The 20,193-nt window shown below is 33.3% G+C and overlaps 3 protein-coding genes and 1 pseudogene across 3 annotated transcripts; 3 read left to right on the forward strand and 1 right to left on the reverse strand.

Moving 5' to 3' along the window:
* Positions 1 to 2,611: 2,611 nt before the first annotated feature.
* RHS18 (root hair specific 18) lies at positions 2,612 to 5,115 on the forward strand. The gene is made up of 4 exons (XM_022875578.2): positions 2,612 to 2,848; positions 2,940 to 3,119; positions 3,247 to 3,406; positions 3,818 to 5,115. The coding sequence occupies exons 1-4, from the start codon at positions 2,615 to 2,617 to the stop codon at positions 4,249 to 4,251; spliced, it is 1,008 nt and encodes a 335-aa protein (XP_022731313.1). The 5' UTR covers positions 2,612 to 2,614; the 3' UTR covers positions 4,252 to 5,115.
* Positions 5,116 to 5,487: 372 nt separating this feature from the next.
* LOC111284260 (germin-like protein 9-3) lies at positions 5,488 to 6,112 on the forward strand (annotated as a pseudogene).
* A 926-nt stretch (positions 6,113 to 7,038) lies between these two features.
* LOC111286384 (small ribosomal subunit protein uS11z-like) lies at positions 7,039 to 9,585 on the reverse strand. The gene is made up of 6 exons (XM_022876306.2): positions 9,445 to 9,585; positions 8,657 to 8,776; positions 8,499 to 8,544; positions 7,800 to 7,885; positions 7,527 to 7,656; positions 7,039 to 7,420 (listed from the first exon to the last, which is right to left on the reverse strand). The coding sequence occupies exons 1-6, from the start codon at positions 9,445 to 9,447 to the stop codon at positions 7,353 to 7,355; spliced, it is 453 nt and encodes a 150-aa protein (XP_022732041.1). The 5' UTR covers positions 9,448 to 9,585; the 3' UTR covers positions 7,039 to 7,352.
* Positions 9,586 to 10,687: 1,102 nt separating this feature from the next.
* LOC111286498 (uncharacterized) lies at positions 10,688 to 11,674 on the forward strand. Its single transcript, XM_022876500.2, has one exon. It carries the CDS (start codon positions 10,756 to 10,758, stop codon positions 11,524 to 11,526), a length of 771 nt encoding a protein of 256 aa, XP_022732235.2. The 5' UTR covers positions 10,688 to 10,755; the 3' UTR covers positions 11,527 to 11,674.
* Positions 11,675 to 20,193: the final 8,519 nt, after the last annotated feature.

Raw genomic sequence — 20,193 nt, forward strand, 5'->3', positions numbered from 1 at the left:
TTCGATCAACCATAAGCTCTTAACAGTCACGCAATCACAAGATTTCAAATAGATAAAAACAATTGTAACCCATTTTCTTAGCTTGACAATTTACTCTGAGTTTCATGATCATAAAAATCGAAATAACCAGCAAAGCTGATAATCCCAATTGATGTTACTATATTTTGTAAGCTTTCAAGCTTGGTAGCAAGTTCAGATGCTCTTCTTGATAATTAAGAACCCATTTCATCATCTATATGATACCAATATTATTATTAATATTGATTCAAATCTCAAAATAATTGATAAAAGATTTTTTGAGATATTTATGAGATTAGTTAAGATACCGTTTGGTGACTAAGTTCACTTAATGTATAAATTAATGTCGAGGAATCTCATAAAGTGAGATACGAGAGAGCTGTAATTTTTATAAAATCTTTATGTGAGAGATGGGTATGTAGACCAGAAAAAATTAAAGAAAATATCAGATTATATAAGATAAAATAAGAATATTTTATGTATTTAAACATTAAAAACATAAAATTAAAATTATTTTAGATTCAAGATCAGCATTTATTTATCGAATATGTTATATTCCTTGTAATCTTTAAGTTGTAATCTGTATGGAATGTTTTTTGGACGGATTACTAACGCTTGTGATTTGATTCTAATCGAGTATTACCTCATAAAAGTTTTATTCTATAATAAAAAAGCAAAAAAGCATATGCTTCGAAGATAAAATCAAAAAGCAACAAGAATTGTCTATTGATGGACAAGAATTGGAAAGATAGAGCAATAGCCAAATATACTTAAAGAGTCTCGAAGGGATTGGAAGAGAATTTTGAGGAAGTGCAAGAAAAGGATGAAGCTGAACAGAGAGCAGCAGAAAAAACAATGTTTTTGAAACCCATTTTGAAGCCTGGTTTCGGTCACCCACAATTCACCAACTCAATAAATCCACGGGCTGGCTATGTTTCTTCCAATGGTCCATTTGATTGGCAAGAAAAAGGGCCTGAATCATATAAGCATAATACATAATCCCATGATTTTATTTTATTTCTCAAAGATAAGTCTTTAACTCAAAAAAGGAAAAAAAAAAAAAAAGAAAAAGGATAAGATGATTGTCTTTGGCCGAAATTTTTTTTTCTATAACTAGAAAACGGAAAATTCACACACTAGAATACATAAAAAAAAAAAAAAAATCAATTTCAAGAAAAAAGATGGAACACCAAATTAATCTCAATAATAAAACAAACTGGCATGTTGAAATTTTAAAAAAAATATAAATTTTTATAAATTTTTAAATTAGGCTAAGGTCTTCATCATTGTTTTTCTCTTTTAAATGAAAAATAAAATGCTAGGGGTGAAGAGATTTAATCATACTTATGTAAAACCTTAATAAAGTCTCTCACCAAATTTTTTATTGGACTTAAGATTTACATATGCCATCCAACTATAATGTCCCAAATGAGATGTATAAAGCTCATAATTAAACTGATCACTTTAATTTAATTAGGTTTATTCGTACGTTTCTCTTAAATCAAAATTTATCAGCCCATCATACAAACCAAAATTACAATTATTGTAGACAGCCATAAGGGAAAATTATAACTTATTTACATAATTATTAATTTACTTACCATTGTCACTTTATTTGTTTATTTATGAAAAACAGACTTATATTTCATGTCTTATTTGAGTTAATTATATGAATTAAAGATATTTACATTTTATTGCACACATCAATTATCTAAATGTTTATATGGTCAAGGTTACTAGGGTTAAACTCCATTGGAGTTTTGCCCAAACTAATATATATATATATATATGTGTGTGTGTGTGTGTGTGTGTGTGAAAGGATTCATTTACATTAGTATAAAACTAAAATTTTACATTTATATATATATATATATATATATATATAAAGAGGATCCACTTATACTTTATAAAACTTTTTTAATTTTATACATTTTTTAATTGTTGATTTTAATAAATTCAAAGAATGAAATTAAACCATTCTTTTTTATTTTTACTTGTCTCCCTTATTCTTGAATCTATTAAAATCAAGAATTAAAAAATATGTAAAATTATTTTTATTTTTTTATTATATATATTTTTTGCGCGATTTATTAATCATGGTTTGCAAACAGGATTGCAGGAGAGATAAATCCGAGCAACTAATTGTTAAACTATCGATCTTTGGCTTAACAATATGATTGGAATCCAATAATTATTTGTGTAGGGTCGAACCAATTATATTATTCATTTCCACAAAAATGCAGTCCTTTAAGATATGCACCTTTGATAAATTTGCCGGCGTTGAAAACTTCCAAAAACGCGTTTAAACATTATATGCCATAGGAGCTTCTAGCTCCTTATACGTACATTTGTACATGTTTTGCTTAAATGAAACATGACTGCACGTTTATAATTGCTGAAACAACTGTTGGTGATCAGAAAATTGAACCAGCTAGCTGGCCAATGCCTGAAGGTGGCATGACCATCGTGCTCACCATTCAAATTTTGCATAGAATTATAACTCTAATCGCCCTTTTCCTATAAATATCAAAGAAGGATGTCTTTGCTATATATCATAATTGTCATCTCATCTTCATTTAGTAATTGTTAGGAGAAAATGAAGATGTCAGCTGCAGCGGCTGCTTTGGCTCTACCCCTAATTGGTCTCATCCTTGTGAACTTCACAGGGCAATGCCACGCTGCTCTTCAGGTGGGATTTTACAAGGATAAATGTATGTCAGATACAGATGTTGAGGACATTGTTTCCTCTGCAGTCGCACGAAGAGTCAACAGGGATAGAGGACTTGCAGCTGCTCTCATTCGTTTGCATTTCCATGACTGCTTTGTCAATGTAAGCTCAATGCATAAATTTTTCTTTGTTCTGTGTAGTCTACCCTAGCTAAGAAATGAGTTTAAACGATTGAATTAATTGCTGTTAAAAGGGATGTGATGCATCAATTCTCCTAGACGGTGCCTCCAGTGAGAAAACTGCACCTCCAAATCTAAGTGTGAGGGGTTATGATGTTATTGAAGAAGCAAAGCGTGACGTGGAGGAAGCCTGTCCAGGAGTCGTTTCTTGTGCTGATATCATAGCCATGGCTGCCAGAGATGCAGTAGAGTTGGTAACTAATTACGCTTTTTTCTTTTCTCTTTTCTCGTTTTTTTTTCCTAAAAGATACAAAAGAATTTAAAAGCTCATTACCCCAAACACTTGATGGTTGATGATAAATTTTGTTTCCTTTCATGCAGAGTGAAGGAGGGCGATACAATGTTGAGACGGGCCGTAGAGACGGTTTGATATCTTTGGCTTCGAATGTAGATCTCCCCTCTCCAACATTTTCAGTTTCTCAATCCATGGCAGCATTTTCGAAAAAAGGACTTAATCTTACAGATATGGTTTTACTTCTTGGTATGTTATTTCTTTTACTTGGGACATACTTAAGTTCTGAAGTTGGATTCTTTAAGTTGCAACCTCCTCGTAGATGGGGAGAGTTGCTGTCACATATATTTGGGTTAGGGTTGATTAGTGATAGGTTTAAATTTCACCTACAATTTGTATATTGATATCGTATTTTTTTCTTATCAAATGCATGTGAAACATAAAAATTATCATGTCACCATATTAAATATGAATTTTTTTTTATTAAATTTATATATAATTTTTACAAAAATTTTAAATAATATTACTTTCATATTTTTTTTGTATCGTACCGACTTATCATGTTTAAAATTGCCAAATCAAATGATGGATTAAGCTACATTAAGAAATATACAATAGCAGTAAGTACTAATTTCTATGTTGAAACTTCATGGCATATAGGTGGTCACACAGTTGGGTTTACACATTGTTTACTCTTCCAAGACCGCCTTTACAATTTCCAGAACAGCGGGAAGCCAGACCCGACAATGGATCTAATGTTACTTAAGCAACTGAGATTTATCTGTCCACAAAATTCAACACGCAACACACCTGTTAGTCTTGACCAGAATCTTCTCAGTACATTTATTGTCGACAATTCCTTCTACAAGCAAATAATAGGCAAAAGAGGAGTCCTTCAAATTGATCAAGAGCTGGCCCTGGACCCCTTGACCAAAGACACAGTGTTCAGTTTAGCCACCTGCAATGGCTTCCCTGTTAGGTTCGGACAGGCAATGGTTAAGATGGGAGCTGTTGATGTCCTTACAGGCTCACAGGGGGAGATTAGGAAATCATGCAATGTTACCAATAATGATTCCAACGTCCTTGGTTTTTGATTGATCTGTCTTTTGCTCTTTTTTTTTTTGTATTTCTTGGATGAATATTCTTTTTTTTTTCTTGGTCCTTGTTCTGATTTGATGGTCCTTAACTTCTATAAAATAAGTGTACTAAATGAGTGCACGTAGCACTGTCCTTTCTTATTATGTTGAGTTCCAATTTCTTGATTACGTCTCTGATCTTCGTTGGCTGCGAGTAAATTAGTTAGAAACTATGTACATATTATGGAACTTGATTCTCCGACCCTGTCTATCCATATGAACAAAAATGGGCAGTATGTGGCAACTCAACTGTTGGTAATGAGGTGTCATAAGGATCCAATTGGTGATCTTCACCTGTTGGAGCCACCAAATTGGCCTGGAAGAATATACATATACAAATTACAAATTACAAAGCAATGACCTTAACAAAACTCTATAAATAGTATCATCTTTGAAAGTTCAAGCACCCATCCAGCATATCAATTGAAACAAAAGTTTTAACTTTTCTAATATGCTTCAAGAACTTCCACCCTGAAATTCCTTTCTGTTCTGTTATCTTATTTGCCAATTGCCATTGTCCAAATGACCTTGGCTGGGCTGCAGACCAAAACAATGTTGTTGGAAACTTTTTCACATTCACAGGGATGAAGACCTTGTTAACGAAGACTTCCTTGCAAATTTGTGTTTTCTGAATTAAGAAGCAGGAACAATGTGATATGCACAAAGCTTAGCATACTTTTTTTTCTCCTTTGGCCCACTTTGGCTTCATGCTTGCATTAATTTGGGTCTCAAGAACAACAAAATGGGGCAGCTTAATTGTAAAAACAAGTGCTGTATGGCTTGTTCTAGGCCGCTCATGAAATTCCCAGCTAGATGCCACCAATGCTATTATCTACCATGGCATAATCAAAACAAGCAGAATGTGGCAACTAACCTGTTCACAAGTTCTTAAACTCATTTTTGCTTTGTGGCAGATGAGGAATATGTGCATATTCTCTTTAATATTTTGGATTTATTTTATCGGCTAAAGGACAATCGAAACAAACACAAATACAATGTCCTTTGTGATTTTCACCTAGTAGGCACCATACAAACGGCCTGCAGCAATGCTAAGTAAAAAGCAACGGCCCAAACATAACTCTATAAATGGCACATTCCTTCATAGTTCAAGCACCTCATCCAGCACACGTAGTGAGTGTTGTACGAAAGTAGTGACATACCAGAATTTACACGTCTATACATTAAAATTTCAACCATGGCCTCAAGAATTTCGACCCTGGAATTCTTCTTCTTTTTTTCTGTTATCTTAATTTGTTATTACCTAAATGGCATTAGCCGGAGATGCAGACATCACTTCTGATTTTTCAGTCCCACCAGACGTAAAAATATTGATGGCACCTTCTTCTCATTCACAGGGATCCGAGCCCTAGCTGGTAATCCCACAAATTTTACAGTCACGAAAGCAAGTGTCGTAGAGTTCCCTGCTCTAAATGGGCAAAGTGTTTCTTACGCTGTTCTTCAATTCACAGCCGGTTCTACCAATCCTCGTCACAGTCATCCTCGTTCCGCTGAGCACCTTTTCCTCACCACCGGCTCCCTTGAAGTTGGTTTTGTTGACACTACCAACAAGCTTTTTACTGAAACTCTACAAGCTGATGACATGTTTGTGTTCCCCAAGGGACTTGTGCACTTTCAATACAATGCTGACGCAAACAATCCAGCTGTAGCAATTTCTGCTTTCCGAAGTTCAAATGCTGGAACTGTATCGCTTCCTAAAACTCCTTTTGCCACCAATATTGAGGATGACATTTTGGCCAAATCCTTCAAAACTGATGTTGCTACATTTCAAGCACTCAAGTCAGGTCTTGCATCCAATTGAAGATGCTTACTATATATGTTATGAAAAGTTTTTACGATTATGCGTTGAATAACCATCCCCTGTTAATCTGAGTGTTCTATTTATTTATTTTTATAAAAGAAAGTCGCAATCTAGAATAAAAGAAGAGGTTATTGGCGTTTGAATTCTAGACATGTAGACACATTTGATGCCACCTTTAAAGAATGATTATATGATTTAATTGAACCAAATTTGTGTTAGCGTTCTGTAATTTGACATTTGTTTAGCTGATCGATTAATTCATGGTTTCTCTCCCTTGTCTTTTCGTGTTGGACCTCCCAAAAAAAACCTATATATATATATTCCAGAAACAGTGAAATGGATGGAGTATTGCTATTCAACTTAACTGTCAAATAGAGCGGATTAACTTAAACAAGAAAATGAAACCAGGAGGAAATTGAGGCAATGAAAAACACAAAAATGTCGTAATATATAAATATAAACTTTAAAAACCAGACCTCGAAGACAAGAGCCAAGGCTTAAGACAAAGCCATTGGTTTAGTTTAACCTTCTGTTTGGAAAAAGACTCGTAAACCTACAAAGCCATCCTAGGACGGCCTGAAGGTCTCAATCCTACTAACATATCTGTGATTTTACACTTCAGTTTTAACACCAGAACAAACATTTTGGATTAGTCGTCTCCATCCAATGGATTGTATTTTTCCTTGTGACCGACCAATGATCAAAAGCTCAGTGCTTTCTTTTGAATCGAAAAAGTATTTCAAGAGCTTCTCATCATAAATGAAAGGTTCAAGGGATTAGCCTGAATAAAAACAAGTATACCTTTCTTTTCTTGTCCGGTTTTCGCGCCTCTTTCTTCCTAGTTTCACTCTCCATTTAGTGTTAAGAAATTGCAGAGCTTTTTTTTTTATTCATTTGACAAGAAAATTTTGCAAGACTAGTTATCATTGGGGTTTTAACTCAATTAAGTTCTTAAATGCAATGCCATGTTGTTCACAACTATGGTAGAATCCACACACTTTTTTAATCAAAGATAGTACTCCTTTCATAAAGGATATCTACTTATAACGGAAGATTCAATCTAAAAAGTACCAGGGACATGACAATAAGTGAAGATACATTCAGAACCATTGATTTTGTTCTACTCAAATAAATCCCAGGACAACCAAGTTGTTTAAAACTACAAAAAAGTATCACACCGAATACCAAAAGTACTACCACCAAAACTGAAAGGTAGATTGCTAGAATAGACGGTGCTAGTTTACAGCCTTCTCCCTCTTCTACCACCCTTTCTACGGGTGCTGTCGGTGGGAATGGGAGTCACATCCTCTGGAAAAATAGAATGACAATAAAAGAATTTCACAGTTAAATGCCAAAGAAGATTACTTCTCAGCATTCAAAAATACTTTTAAATAGTTAAAAAAAAATGCCTTACCAATACGGCCAATTTTCATCCCAGAGCGAGCAAGAGCCCTCAGAGCAGACTGAGCACCTGGACCAGGAGTCTTGGTTTTGTTCCCTCCTGTAGCACGTAGTTTGATGTGAAGAGCAGTAATTCCAAGTTCCTGTTCAGTATCAAAAATTGCAATTTGTCAATACCAACATAAATCAGAAAGTAATGTTGCATGTTGTTTAGAACAAATTAACATATATTATATAAAGTGACAATTTCAGGTTCTTGTTAATAGATAAAGAAGTGGTATATGACCTTGCATCTCTGGGAAACATCTTGTGCAGCAAGCATAGCCGCATAAGGTGAAGATTCATCCCTGTCAGCTTTCACCTTCATACCACCTGAATTTATTCAAGAGTTTCAAAATCAATCTTAAAAAAAAGCTTCAATAATACAGAGTGTCACCCTTACCTTCCCTCTTTTCCACATGATCAAGTGACTAATGTTCAAAGAAAAACCATGCTACTTTAAATCATACACGCTATAGCTAGTTAGGATCTTGCACATGCACACTATCACCAAGATTTTTAAGCCAGTCCAAGCTCCACAAAAATTAGTTATCTTAAATGAAGGAAAGTTCTTTGAAAACCCAAACATCATAAAACAAACTATATCAGACCAAGTAGCCACACTGAAAATTAGTTGCAAATGAAATTTTAACCATAAAATCAGAGAAACAAGTATAAAGTGAGAAAGCATACAAGACTTGGACAGCTAGCATGATAAGAAAATGAATTAGAAATCTTCTTCAAGCAATAATAATAATAATCCATTACCATAAAATAGCCAATATGATCTCAGTAGCATCTTATATCCACATGTTTATTTTGCTAAATTATTATTTATGGGTACTTCAAATTAACCCTCCCCCCTACCCATAAAAATCAGAAAATAAAAACTGGTAACTGGCAATCAATAATATGCTTAGAACTGCAATTCTGTTATGCTGCTTACCTGTAATACGAACCATAGTTTCTCTTCCAGACAAATCAGTCACATGCTGCAATTGTCAAAATACCGAAGGAAAAGAAACTAATTAAAATGCCTCACTTAAAATATTATTTATCAAGTAAAAGAATTCCCTTCTTCAGAATGAAAGACTAATAACCTACAATGAAAGTGTCATTAAATGATGCAAAAATGTGGGCAACACCAAAAACATGCTCTCCTTCTCGTACAGCAGGCCCAAGGTTCGAAGTCTCTTCCTTTGGCTCCCTAACCTTTCTCCTCGACTATACAACCAACAAATACACAGTTTACATAAGCATACATAGAAGTACATACGCAGCAGAATAAACATTTAGGCATTGTACTTCTAACTAGGACTACGATTTGCACATAACATTATTTATACAATGCAAGGAGATAGGAGAGTGAAGACAAATGCTCGATATTCAATAAGTGAGCAAGAAAGCAGTGGCATGGAAAATTCAAACAATTGCTAGATCATAGTTAAAATCAGCAGAGCTCAATAAGGATATAAGCCATAAGGATATCTAATAAATAAACAGCGATCTCTGCTCGTAGCATCAATAGATTAAATTTCGTTTTAACTTTCTTCTGTTTTCTAAGCTATTGCGCCGAAATCAAGAGTTCTGTTAGATTAAACAAAGGGAACATTGAAAAAAAAAAAAAGAAATCGTAACGATCTTCCTCTCATTCCTTTTTTTTTCGGTTATCAAACTGATCGGAATAGGCTTAAACAGACACAAAACGCAACACCAACTTTCTCCCATTTTTTCCCACGTTTTCTCCGCAACCAAACAGATATTTCCACGTAGAATCAAAAGCATAACAAAATCCAAAGCTTCTTCAATTACAAGCGCAAGCCAAAAAAAATCAAAGAAATTTCAAAAAATAATAAAAATACTTGATTAAAGAATCTAAGGGATTTGCTTACCATGATTCAAAGCTAGCAGAAGATGAGAGGAGTAGAGAAGCCTATAGAGCGAGGAGAGTGGGCTTGCAAATGACGGAGAAGATGCAAGTATAAAGCTTTGGTTTTTATACAAGTGAGAGGGGCTTAGGGTTTTAGGATGGGTAATTACAGAATTTATCAATTTGGTCCCTTATTTCATTTATTTCTTTTAGACGGAACGAAACATTTTGTCTTCTCAAATTAAGACTTCAAAAAATTTAGGGGTGAGGATTAATTGGTTGTACCCGATTTAAACCGATCCAAATAGGCCAAAATATATTAATTCGATTTTATTTATTCGATTATGATACTAATGGGCTAGAAAAAAATTATTTATTTATTTAATTCCATTGCTTAATGATTTTCAATTGATAAGCAAATAAATTGAATTAATCGATTTTGTAAATTTATTTTTAAATATATTTATATGTAATATTAATACAACATAATTTATATAATATTTTAAAATTATATATTAATATATTATTTATATTTTATAATATATAATGTATAATATAAATAATAAAGAACTTATATAATAATATAAATTATATATTTTAATAGTTAAAATAAATTAAACGATTGAATTGAACTATCTAAGTGGGTTTTACTTATTTCGATTAATCACTTAAATTTAGTTCAATTCAATCAATTATCTTAATTGTAATCAATTGATTTAATTTTTAAATTTTAAATATCTAATTGATTGAATAATTTCCTTTTTTTATCAAAATTTCATTAAAAGTATTCATGGTTCATTCAAGATCCAACTTATAGACACTTGTAAATTCCCCAGGCCCACTTATTTATACATATTTTACTATTAAAAGTTGAACTAAAATATAATTTCTTATATTATTATTTTAAATATATTTAAATTAAAATAATATCATACTATTTCAATGGTCAAATAGTAATAATAATTTTTATACTATTTAAAATAATATTTTAACAATTTTTATTCCCCTCTTATTCGTCCTCATACGTACCCAATAAAATTTATTTTTTCTCAATTTATTTGACAAATCAATATAAAAAAAAAGTAAAAAGAAAAAGATAATATATATATATTTTTGGATTTAGAATAATCTATTTTGGCATTTCCAAAAAATCCGAATCCAGATTGTGCTTACGTCGTCGGATTTTTCCCCAAAAAGCGAACGACTTTCTCTCATGTCGTATTCCTCCTGCTTATATTTTTACTCTTCCACGTCAGTCTTTCTCCCGTTTTACTTTACACCCAAAAACTTTGAACGCTCTTTTTCATATGAACGCAGCCGCCACGAATCTTCAATGAACAACCCGACACGACCCCGGCCCACAATGGAAATCAATGGACCTTCCCGCCACAATGACCACCCAAAATCCCCATCAACCGACCGATTCCTTTGCGTTTACCCTCAAGGGCCGCCATCCAACCACCCTTCCTCGTCCTCCTTTTCCGCTGTCGCGGAAGAGCTGAACGAAGATGATATCTTTTTCTCCGGCGACTTCTCCGACAACTCCAACGGCTCCAACTCCGTTGGCGGCCTCCAAAATCCCCTCCACCAAACGACCTCTCCTTCCTCTAGCCCCCGTAACCATAAATCCTTCCCTCAATCCGGAAACTTTGGAATCCTTGCCGCCATCCGTGACCCTTCCCGCAGGCACTCCCATTTCTACCAAAAACCCTCAATTTCGACATCAGTATCCTCTTCATCCTCTGCCACTTCAGCATCTTCCTCCTCTTCTCGTTTAATCCCTTCGATTCCGAAACCGCCGCAGGAAAGAATTCCAATCGCTTCATCTTCCTCTTCTTCTTTAGGAAGGCTTCATCAATCTGCCCCGGTTAACGTGCCGATGCTGGCGAAAACAACGAGGAAAAACCGACACTTTGACAATTACGACGTGGACGTGCAGGAAGAAGGGGAAATGTTGCCGCCGCATGAGATTGTGGCAAGGAGCTTAGCAAAGTCCCCTATGTTGTCTTGTTCTGTGCTCGAAGGCGTGGGAAGAACCCTGAAAGGAAGGGATTTAAGGCAAGTAAGGAATGCTGTTTGGAGACAAACTGGGTTTCTTGATTAATTGATTAAGGAATTTGTGTTTTGATTTTTTTTTTTTTTAATTTTCTTTTAGGGTTTTAATTATTGACTTTTGGATATGAAAAAGTGTAAATGATCGATTAATGTAATCAAAATTTGACTTTTTTTATGTAATTTAATTCTTTTTGTTATGTGATTTAGTATTTTTGGTTGTGGATAAAATGTGAAAAAGAAAAAGCAAAGAAAGAAATTTACAGGTTATAGTGTAAGAGTTTAGAAACTTAAAAGTTAATTCATCTATGCTTATTGTAAAGTCATCTGAGTAATATTTGTTAAATTATATAAAGGGAGTCCTTTACTAGTTTTATTGGTATTGAGGTCTACATTCGGCTATTGCTTCTTGTTTAAATAGTTTGAGAATTAATAGAACTTTCTGGTGCTAGATTATGCGGAGTTGATCGTTGAAATGGTAGTGCTAGTTTTAATACCTTCCAGTTAAATGCAGTGAGCTCTTATTAGAGAATGCTGCGTTTTGGCTTTCCTTGGTGGCTTGATAGCTTTGAACTTTTCTTGTTGCGTTTAAGATGTTGGAGGTCTTATGGTTCATATGTTGCTAGTTTGAAGTGGGATGATGATGGTAGGTTGGCTTGGTTGTGTAAGTGCTTATCTGGGAGTTCAATAATTAAACCTTGGTCTTTTTTCAAGACAATGCTAACTGAAACAGAAATAGTAAGCCACCTGCATATTGTTGTCTAATTGGGAAAAACTAAACAGCTGGTTGCTAAGCTTTTGAGTTGCTGTTTAAGTCTCCAGTTAGAGACTGTAATAATGTGCTGAAGATACACGTGTCTCTGAGAACTCATATCTGTTAAGAACTGAATGGTCTGTGTGCCTCTTTTATTACTTTTTTGTATTCTCCTGTTCCTTGAATACAATTCGATCCTTCTACAGCAAATCTCAATTTGTGGAAAGCCAGAACTCCTATAGGTCTTAACCTTGGTAGCATAACTGAAGTAAGAATGGATGATCTATCGGAGCTTTTGAATTGTAGAGGATAGAATCATATTTAGCTGTTCAAGTCACGAATTATATACTACTGAAATTTTGCTAAAATAGACTTGGTAGTCTCTGAGACCTCTTAGATGTGTTAAGCATTGATTGAACTCCTATAGTCTTAACTATGGTAGTGAACATAGTAATAATGGATGATTTACAGGAACTTCTAATTTTAGGGGATAGAATCAATTATTCATGAAGATTTTTCAAAGTTTTCCAAATCCTCATACTTGTAGTTCCCTTAGGACCCTTACCAAGCAAGGTTTAGGGTAACTTGGTATTTTGAAGTCAGTTTTCAATTATTTCAAGACCGAGATGTTAGTTCTCGACCTTCGTACATATTGACTAGGCCAGCAATGGCCACTTTTGACTCTCTCTCTCCACAAAGAAAAGTGATCTTTGGTGTACTAGATAGAAAGATGTCGTGTTCTGTTTTCTTATTCACAATTATGATCATTTATTTGCAGTATATGCCTGTGGGTCGGACTTGGTTGGATAGTTGCAACCCTTTTTCTAGGTTAAGACTTTGGAAATAGTAGCAATTATTGCAAACTTTCAATTTGCTGTAAGATGTTAACAACTCAGGTTTAATAATGTAGATCTGGTCTATGCCAAACAGTAGTTTATTTTTGGAGGGAAGAAAAATGGAAAGGCTAATGAGGGAGTAGGGATTCTCCTTCAGAGAATTTTTTCCCCTTTTTGGATGGAGGGTTATAGAGGGGAGAAGAAATTCTTTCTTTTTCAATTAAAACCTAATTTTGTACTTTCAAATTAAAGGATTTGAGTACTCCAAACAAGGGAATCTCTTTTTCATAAAGAAAATGGCTGTTCCTAACCCTGCTTCACCTCAATTAAACCTCAATTGTTTTGCATGTCCATGGAGTTTGCCCGAGGATTGACATTCCATTGCTCTTATTTTATATGTATATGGTTTCAATTATCTACTTATCTACTTCCCAATCTTTCTACGATGTAGCATCAGGCAGACTGTTAGACAATGCGTATCATCTTACGAAAATAGAGTATGTTGTAGATCAAGCAGAGTAAATATATATAAATGTATTTATGTAAAAGTATGTATAAAAGTGTTTTCAGTCATTTAAGGGTGTTCTTGTTTTAAGAGATTAGCAAAGGTTGATCATTTATACAATTGAATGACACACAGCAAGGTTTCTCAATATGGTATATACTTGAAGTCTTCTAGACTTGTCTACTCGACTGTATCAATGAAAATATAGGGAAAACATAGCTACCAAAGCTGTAAAAGCCAACTTTATCAAAAATATGTAGAATCATGAGTATGGTTTGTAGTTGTTCACCATGTAGAGGAATATCAAGTTCCTGAATATGGCATAATTTCTTGATATTGTTTTCGTCTTGTCATAGATCAATCTGCTTGATTAGGTTCATTAGAATTCAAAAAGAAACTGCTATTACCAATGTTAAAAGTGAATTTACCAACATATGTAGAATTAAATGAAGATTCTATTTAATTTCAACCTTGGTCAGGTCGTAAAACCACATAAAAATACAACCAAGCGTTGTAATTAGGACTTTTTGAGTTTAACCTTTCTTCTGGTACTTGAGGTTGTAAGAAATCAAGCCTTTGTCACTTGAACTAAGAGTCAAGTATTTTATTAATAAATCACATGATTGTTGACAAGTTTGTTTTTTCATTTTTTTCAGGGTCAAGGCATTAGTCCCCAACCCTTTTAAGACATTGGCTTTGTGCTAGTCTGTTGAATAGTGAGTGTCATTTTCAATTTCATTTATATCTTCTGTGTGATCTGTCTTTTATTTGCAACATATGGTTGTGGTTCTCTCTTGGTTGTTCGATTGCAACTTGGGAGGAAGCAGTTATTGCGTAGTTTCAATTTGGATGAAGAATTAGGTAATGCAGATGTAGTTTCAATTTGGATGAAGAATTAGGTAATGCAAATTTAGTTTATCGGTTGACCTTTGAATGCAGATAATTATTAAATGACTGTGGACAATTTTTTTTATCATTTTCCCATGGATATACCAAGTTCAAACTATATATATATATACACACTTGGGGTTTGATTGAATCGACATCAAAATAGTTGTTATTCAACAAGAAATTTAAAGCTTATTTTAGATTCTTGTAGTCATAACTCAAGCTGTTTGTAGGGTATATATAGGATACCTTGTGGATGATACCTTTCATCTACACTATCTTCGGGATTTATACCTGAATTGAAAATCCAACAAACTTTTCTTGAGAAATAAGGTATATGACAGCTTCACAATTTTTTATTGCTTGAGGTTATCAAAAATTGAATCTTGATCATTAAAATGAAAAGTTTAGTGCTCTACCAATATTTCATGCGATTGTTGGCAAAGTTGCATGATTTATTAATTAGCAATATCAACCAAAATTAATCAGACATACGTTAACAGTTAGAACTTGAAAGTTTCGACTCTGAAACAACAATTATACCTTAAAGGGACAATGAATAATAATGATGATGTCCATTTACATAAAAAGAAATCTAAATTATTGATAATAGAAAATTAAAAGTACTAAAACCAATTTATTTAAAAAAAATTGGACATCATTTTGAAGAAATTAAACTGCTTGAAAACGACATAAGGATTTAGGAAGTTGCTTTTAACCTATTAAACTGATGCTAAAAACAATTTATTTTCTTCAAGAAATACAAAAAAAAAAAAAAAAGCTTTTAGAGGGACTTATAACCATTAAGCTGAGAGTTCTTTTGGGGGGACATTCGTTGGGTGTATTTATCTGGCAATATACAGCAAGAAAGGGCTGCCCTCCTTAAGTTCTTTTCTAATCTAACGACTTTCTTATCAATTTTATTTCTTTCATTTATAATTTCAGAAAACGTGAAGAAAAATATTTTTTTTTTATATAAAGAGAGGTTTAATCTTAGGTGCCTTATGATTAGCATATAACAATTTTTGATGCCATTCAATCCTGTCTTTTGTTGATATATTATTATTATTATTATTATTATTGTTATTGTTATTATTATTATATTAAACTTGTAGTGCTGTTTCTGATGTACGACTTATGATCAAAAGGCCGAGAGAGGGATATCCGTGTGACGGACTCATTGGAATTGCTTTTGTCAGTTGTGCAATTTTTTATCGTAGTACGTGCAATAAGGATCCATCATAGTACGTGAATAAGTCTTGTTTTATGAATAAATGATGTGAAAATGCACCTCTTTTTACATGCCATTCAGATTGGTGGCTTTTGTTTCTGCCGTACTCTTTTGTACGAACATGAATTGGTGTTTGGTTTTCAACTCATTTAGACACCCCAAATGGAACCAAAGCTTGTTGTCAAATCGGCAGTGAGAAATGGTTGCACTTAATTAGTGAAGAAATGAAAACGTTGAGGCCATAGCAGGACGTTTGCATAGTGCAGCAAGAGAAATTGTGATGCAATTAATGTGGAATGAGAAAGGAGGCATCTCTGCAAGTATATCTTCAAGAACTTATTGGTAGTGAAGAGAGGATCAAATTTCTAATCTAATAGAGTATTACTTGCCAGGAAAGTGTTTCCATGCAGCTGAGCTACCCTACAACATTTAATCTAAGGCTTACCTTGTGGTCCGTAGGATTCCCAGCTGTCTCTTTCATAAAAATTTTAGGTCAAATTCAATGTTTAATTTTTACTATTTAAAGATTCTTCAAAATTTCACAATGAAAAGTAATTAACTTATTTTTTGTTTAACTAATAATATATAAAATTTATTCATTGTGATGCATCAACTATAATTTCAATATACATGAACTACATGATCTTCAAAAACAATAATTTCACTCTAATTTTTCATTTGTAATCATCTACTACAAAACTAGCAATTTATGAATCTCACAAGTCACATCTTGATGCTAAATCTTGACTCTAGTTTTAATGGATGTTGAAAAGAAAGAAGCTCAAAGAGATGAAAAAAGTAATGTTAATGGACATTACATCTCATCCTCCATTTTGCTAAGCAAAAACTGACATTAGGGTTTTACATTTCTTCCACCTTTCATTTATTGGCATTGAAAAACCAAACCTATCATTGTAAGGATTTATTAAATGTCACAAAAAAGTTTGTTGCCTACAACAAAGCAGCAAATATACAATCCAGTGTCTTCCGCTTCTTTACCTAATGACAAAGAAACTTTAAAAAAGATATTAAAATTTGAGTTCGAATCAAATCACTCCCTCTTTCTTTTCATGTAATAAAGTGTTACCCTCTTTTCAACCAAATATATATATACTATCCAGCAACATGATCGTATATTGATCATACTTTATTTTTTAACTTTTGATTGGTGGTTTCTCGTATACTTTTTTTTCTAGCTAAATATATGCAGCATCCTAGTGTCATGCAATATTTCACTTACTCCCTCTCCAATCCATCTTTTCCACTTGAATGTTGCTTTCTGCAACTTTTCTTTCGTTTGGCTTCCATCACATTCATCGTGAAAGAAATTAAGTTGCTGATTAGGTGACCAAAAAGGCAAATTATTGTTATTTTTGAAGCAAAGAAAACTTTACTCACTGTTACATTTTTTAACATAAGAAACATTACAATTTAAAGTCTAATTAATAACTACCCACTAAAATCATAATCCTAAGATTAAGCCATGACCACCAGCATGAATAACAAAAAAAAAAATAACCAACACCAAAAAAACAGGAACAACATGAAACATTCAATGAATCCACATTAGCAATCCTAAACACATCTTCTAACACTCCTTCTTGCTTTAGGAGCTGCAAACACCAAGTTTTGTCTTCAGAAATTCAAACTTGCTAACTGGTAGTAGCTTGGTGAAAACATCTGCAACCTGATCTTCTGTTTTGCAGTAGACAAGAACAACAGCTCCATCTTTCTGTACTTCCCTTAAGAAGAATAATTTAATATTAAAATGTTTAGTTTTTCCGTGAAACACAGGATTTTAAGAGATAGCAATGGCAGCTTGATTGTCAACAAGAATCTTCGTGCTTTTCTCCTGCTCTAAGTTAAGATCGATTAAAATCTTCCTTAGTCACAAAGCTTGATTAACAGCAGCTGTTGCAGCAATAAACTCTGCTTCAGCTGAGGATTGAGCTACAATTTCTTGTTTTTTCGAGCTCCATGAGAAAACACCAAAACCAAGTGTGAAACAATAGCTTGAAGTGCTCTTCATATCATCAATGGAACCTCCTCAATCACTATCTGAGAAACCAACCAGCTTGAACTTTCGATGAGTTTGCGTTGCTTAGTTCCCTGAATAGATCCTTGTTATGTGTCATGTGGTTAGTACAACCACTATCTATAAGCCAACTCTCACTTTATTCGATGTCGGAGAAACATGTAGCTACGAACAGGTGATCTTTCTCCTCTTGATCAGCAATCTTTGCATCTTCACCATGTTGCAGAATTTTATTTTTGTAGATAACAGCTTCATGCCCCATCTGATTACATTTAGTGCATTTAGCATCAGGTCTTCTTTAGCATCTAAATGGAGGATGACCCTTCGTTCCAGAATGTTGGCAAGGTGAATAGGATTTCTTCTGATTTTCATTTTTTTCTTTTACATTGGCTGATGCAGTACTTGCCCCATTTCCTTCAAAATCTTTTTTCTTTTTTCTTTTGCTTTTGGCCACATTTTGATGCTTGACTGCCAAAGCTTCTTCAATTGTTGTATCTTTCCTCATCAGTCTTCTTTGTTCTTGTGCTTGCAAAGCGTTAAGCAATTCTATTAAGAAAATTTTTGACAGATCCTTTGTATTCTCCAAGGCAGTGATGGTTGCTTCATATCTTTCAGGTAATGTAACAAGAATTTTTTCTACAATTCTTGAGTCAGTAAATTCAGATCCAAAAAGCCTTACTTTGTTTGCGATACTCAGAAACTTATCGGAGTAATCTTTAATCGTTTCGGAGTCCTTCATTCTTTGAAGTTCAAATTTCCTAATCAAGTTAAGGACTTGCATCTCTTTAATTCTTTCATCTCTTTCATATTCATTCTTAAAATAATCTCATATCTCTTTTGCTGACTTCAGAGACATGATACGAGTGAAGATGATGGATGAGACTGCAGTAAACAAGCAGGCATTTGCTTTTGATTTCTTTGTCTTCTTTTCTTTCTATGCTTTAATCTGTGCCATGGTGGGATTGTTTGGAAGTGCAGAAATTTCATAGTCTTCTTCCACTGCTTTTCAAAGATCTAAAGCTTTCAAGTATGTCTCCATACGTACTGCCCAAATCTGGTAGTTGTCTCCGTCGAACACCGTTGGAGCAATTACGGAGAAACTGGCTTCAGCTTTCATGACACGTCAATTTCACACACAGATCCCTTAAGAAGAAAGCTCTGATACCAAATGTTGTTATTTTTGAAGCAAAGAAAACTTTACTCACTGTTGTATTTCTTAACATCAGAAACATTACAATTTAAAGCTTAATTAATAACTACCCACTAAAATCATAATCCTAAGATTAAACCATGACCACCAGCATGAATAACAAAAAAAAATAATCAACACCAGAAAAACAAGAATAACATGAAATATTCAATGAATCCACATTAACAATCCTAAACACATCTTCTAACACAAATCTTTAACTGTATCTATTCTATTATGTTTCTTTCATTTCATCAAATCTTCATAGCTTTATCCAGTTAATTAAATTCCCCTATATAGAAAACCATTGTTAATGATTCTCAAGTTTAATTATGAAATTTTGGTTTTCAACTCCTAAATTAAAAAGATGAGAATGATGGATTTAATTAATGTAGGATAGAGAAATGCCACTTTTTTAGGCCAGCCGGATCCTCCAAGGGGACCAAAGAGAAAACAGAAGTCAATCACTAAGATTTGATTTGAAGTACTTTAATTAATTCCTAATAGGTTAGATTGTGGTTAATGGAATGATATCTTTATAGAAAGACAAAATCATATCCAAAGTATTGAAGTGATAATAAAGTGGCTATATAGGCCTAAAATAATAATAATTTTGATCATGTCATTTAGGATACCTGGACAAAAACTTTTTTAAGAATTTTACCCTTTTTTTGGTTGGAAACGGATTTTACCTTTGTTGCTCCAGAGTTATGGTGAATTGTAAAATTTGGAAAGATCTGGCTTTCATCCTTTAACTACCCACAAGAAATAATATATCTCGTGTCATGTTTTAATAATCAAACAGTTGGATTGATAGATAAAATTAGATTTTGACACGACGTGATGATATATTATAAAAAAAATAAAAAAATTAAAATAATATAATTTAAAATTTTAAATATTATATAAATTTAATAAAAATTAAAAAAAATCATGCTTGATATATTTACATAAATTTAATATAATAACTTTTATTTAATATAAAATCAATACGACATAAATATTTAATTTATCGTTTGAAGACAAAATAAAATAAAAAAACATTATTTTATTGTTACTATTGCTGCTCCAAGGAAATAACTCTAGGCTTAAATGTGAAGTTATCGACAAGGTGTGCAAATATACATTTGTTACTGTAGAAGATGAGGGACTTGCCGTGCTAGATCGTTACAGCAGTAAATTCACACCAACTACCAAAATCAGGCTTTTCTTCCATCATTGAATGTGGGCTAGCTAATTTCAGCATTGCACCCCCTGGTATTTATAAGCAGCAACATATGC

This window comes from Durio zibethinus, chromosome 6 (assembly GCF_047325235.1).
Source record: "Durio zibethinus cultivar Kanyao isolate XHJ-2024 chromosome 6, ASM4732523v1, whole genome shotgun sequence".
NCBI lineage: Eukaryota > Viridiplantae > Streptophyta > Magnoliopsida > Malvales > Malvaceae > Durio > Durio zibethinus.

Bases quoted from the DNA above. Each gene is read 5' to 3' on its own strand.
- RHS18 (XM_022875578.2), top strand. From the start codon at position 2,615: ATGAAGATGTCAGCTGCAGCGGCTGCTTTGGCTCTACCCCTAATTGGT. The intron at 2,849-2,939 runs GTAAGCTCAATG...TGCTGTTAAAAG, and splicing joins TCCATGACTGCTTTGTCAAT to GGATGTGATGCATCAATTCT. The intron at 3,407-3,817 runs GTATGTTATTTC...CATGGCATATAG, and splicing joins AGATATGGTTTTACTTCTTG to GTGGTCACACAGTTGGGTTT.
- LOC111286384 (XM_022876306.2), bottom strand. The intron at 7,657-7,799 runs GTCATATACCAC...GATACTGAACAG, and splicing joins ATGTTTCCCAGAGATGCAAG to GAACTTGGAATTACTGCTCT. The intron at 7,421-7,526 runs GTAAGGCATTTT...CTATTTTTCCAG, and splicing joins GATGAAAATTGGCCGTATTG to AGGATGTGACTCCCATTCCC.
- LOC111286498 (XM_022876500.2), top strand. From the start codon at position 10,756: ATGAACAACCCGACACGACCCCGGCCCACAATGGAAATCAATGGACCT.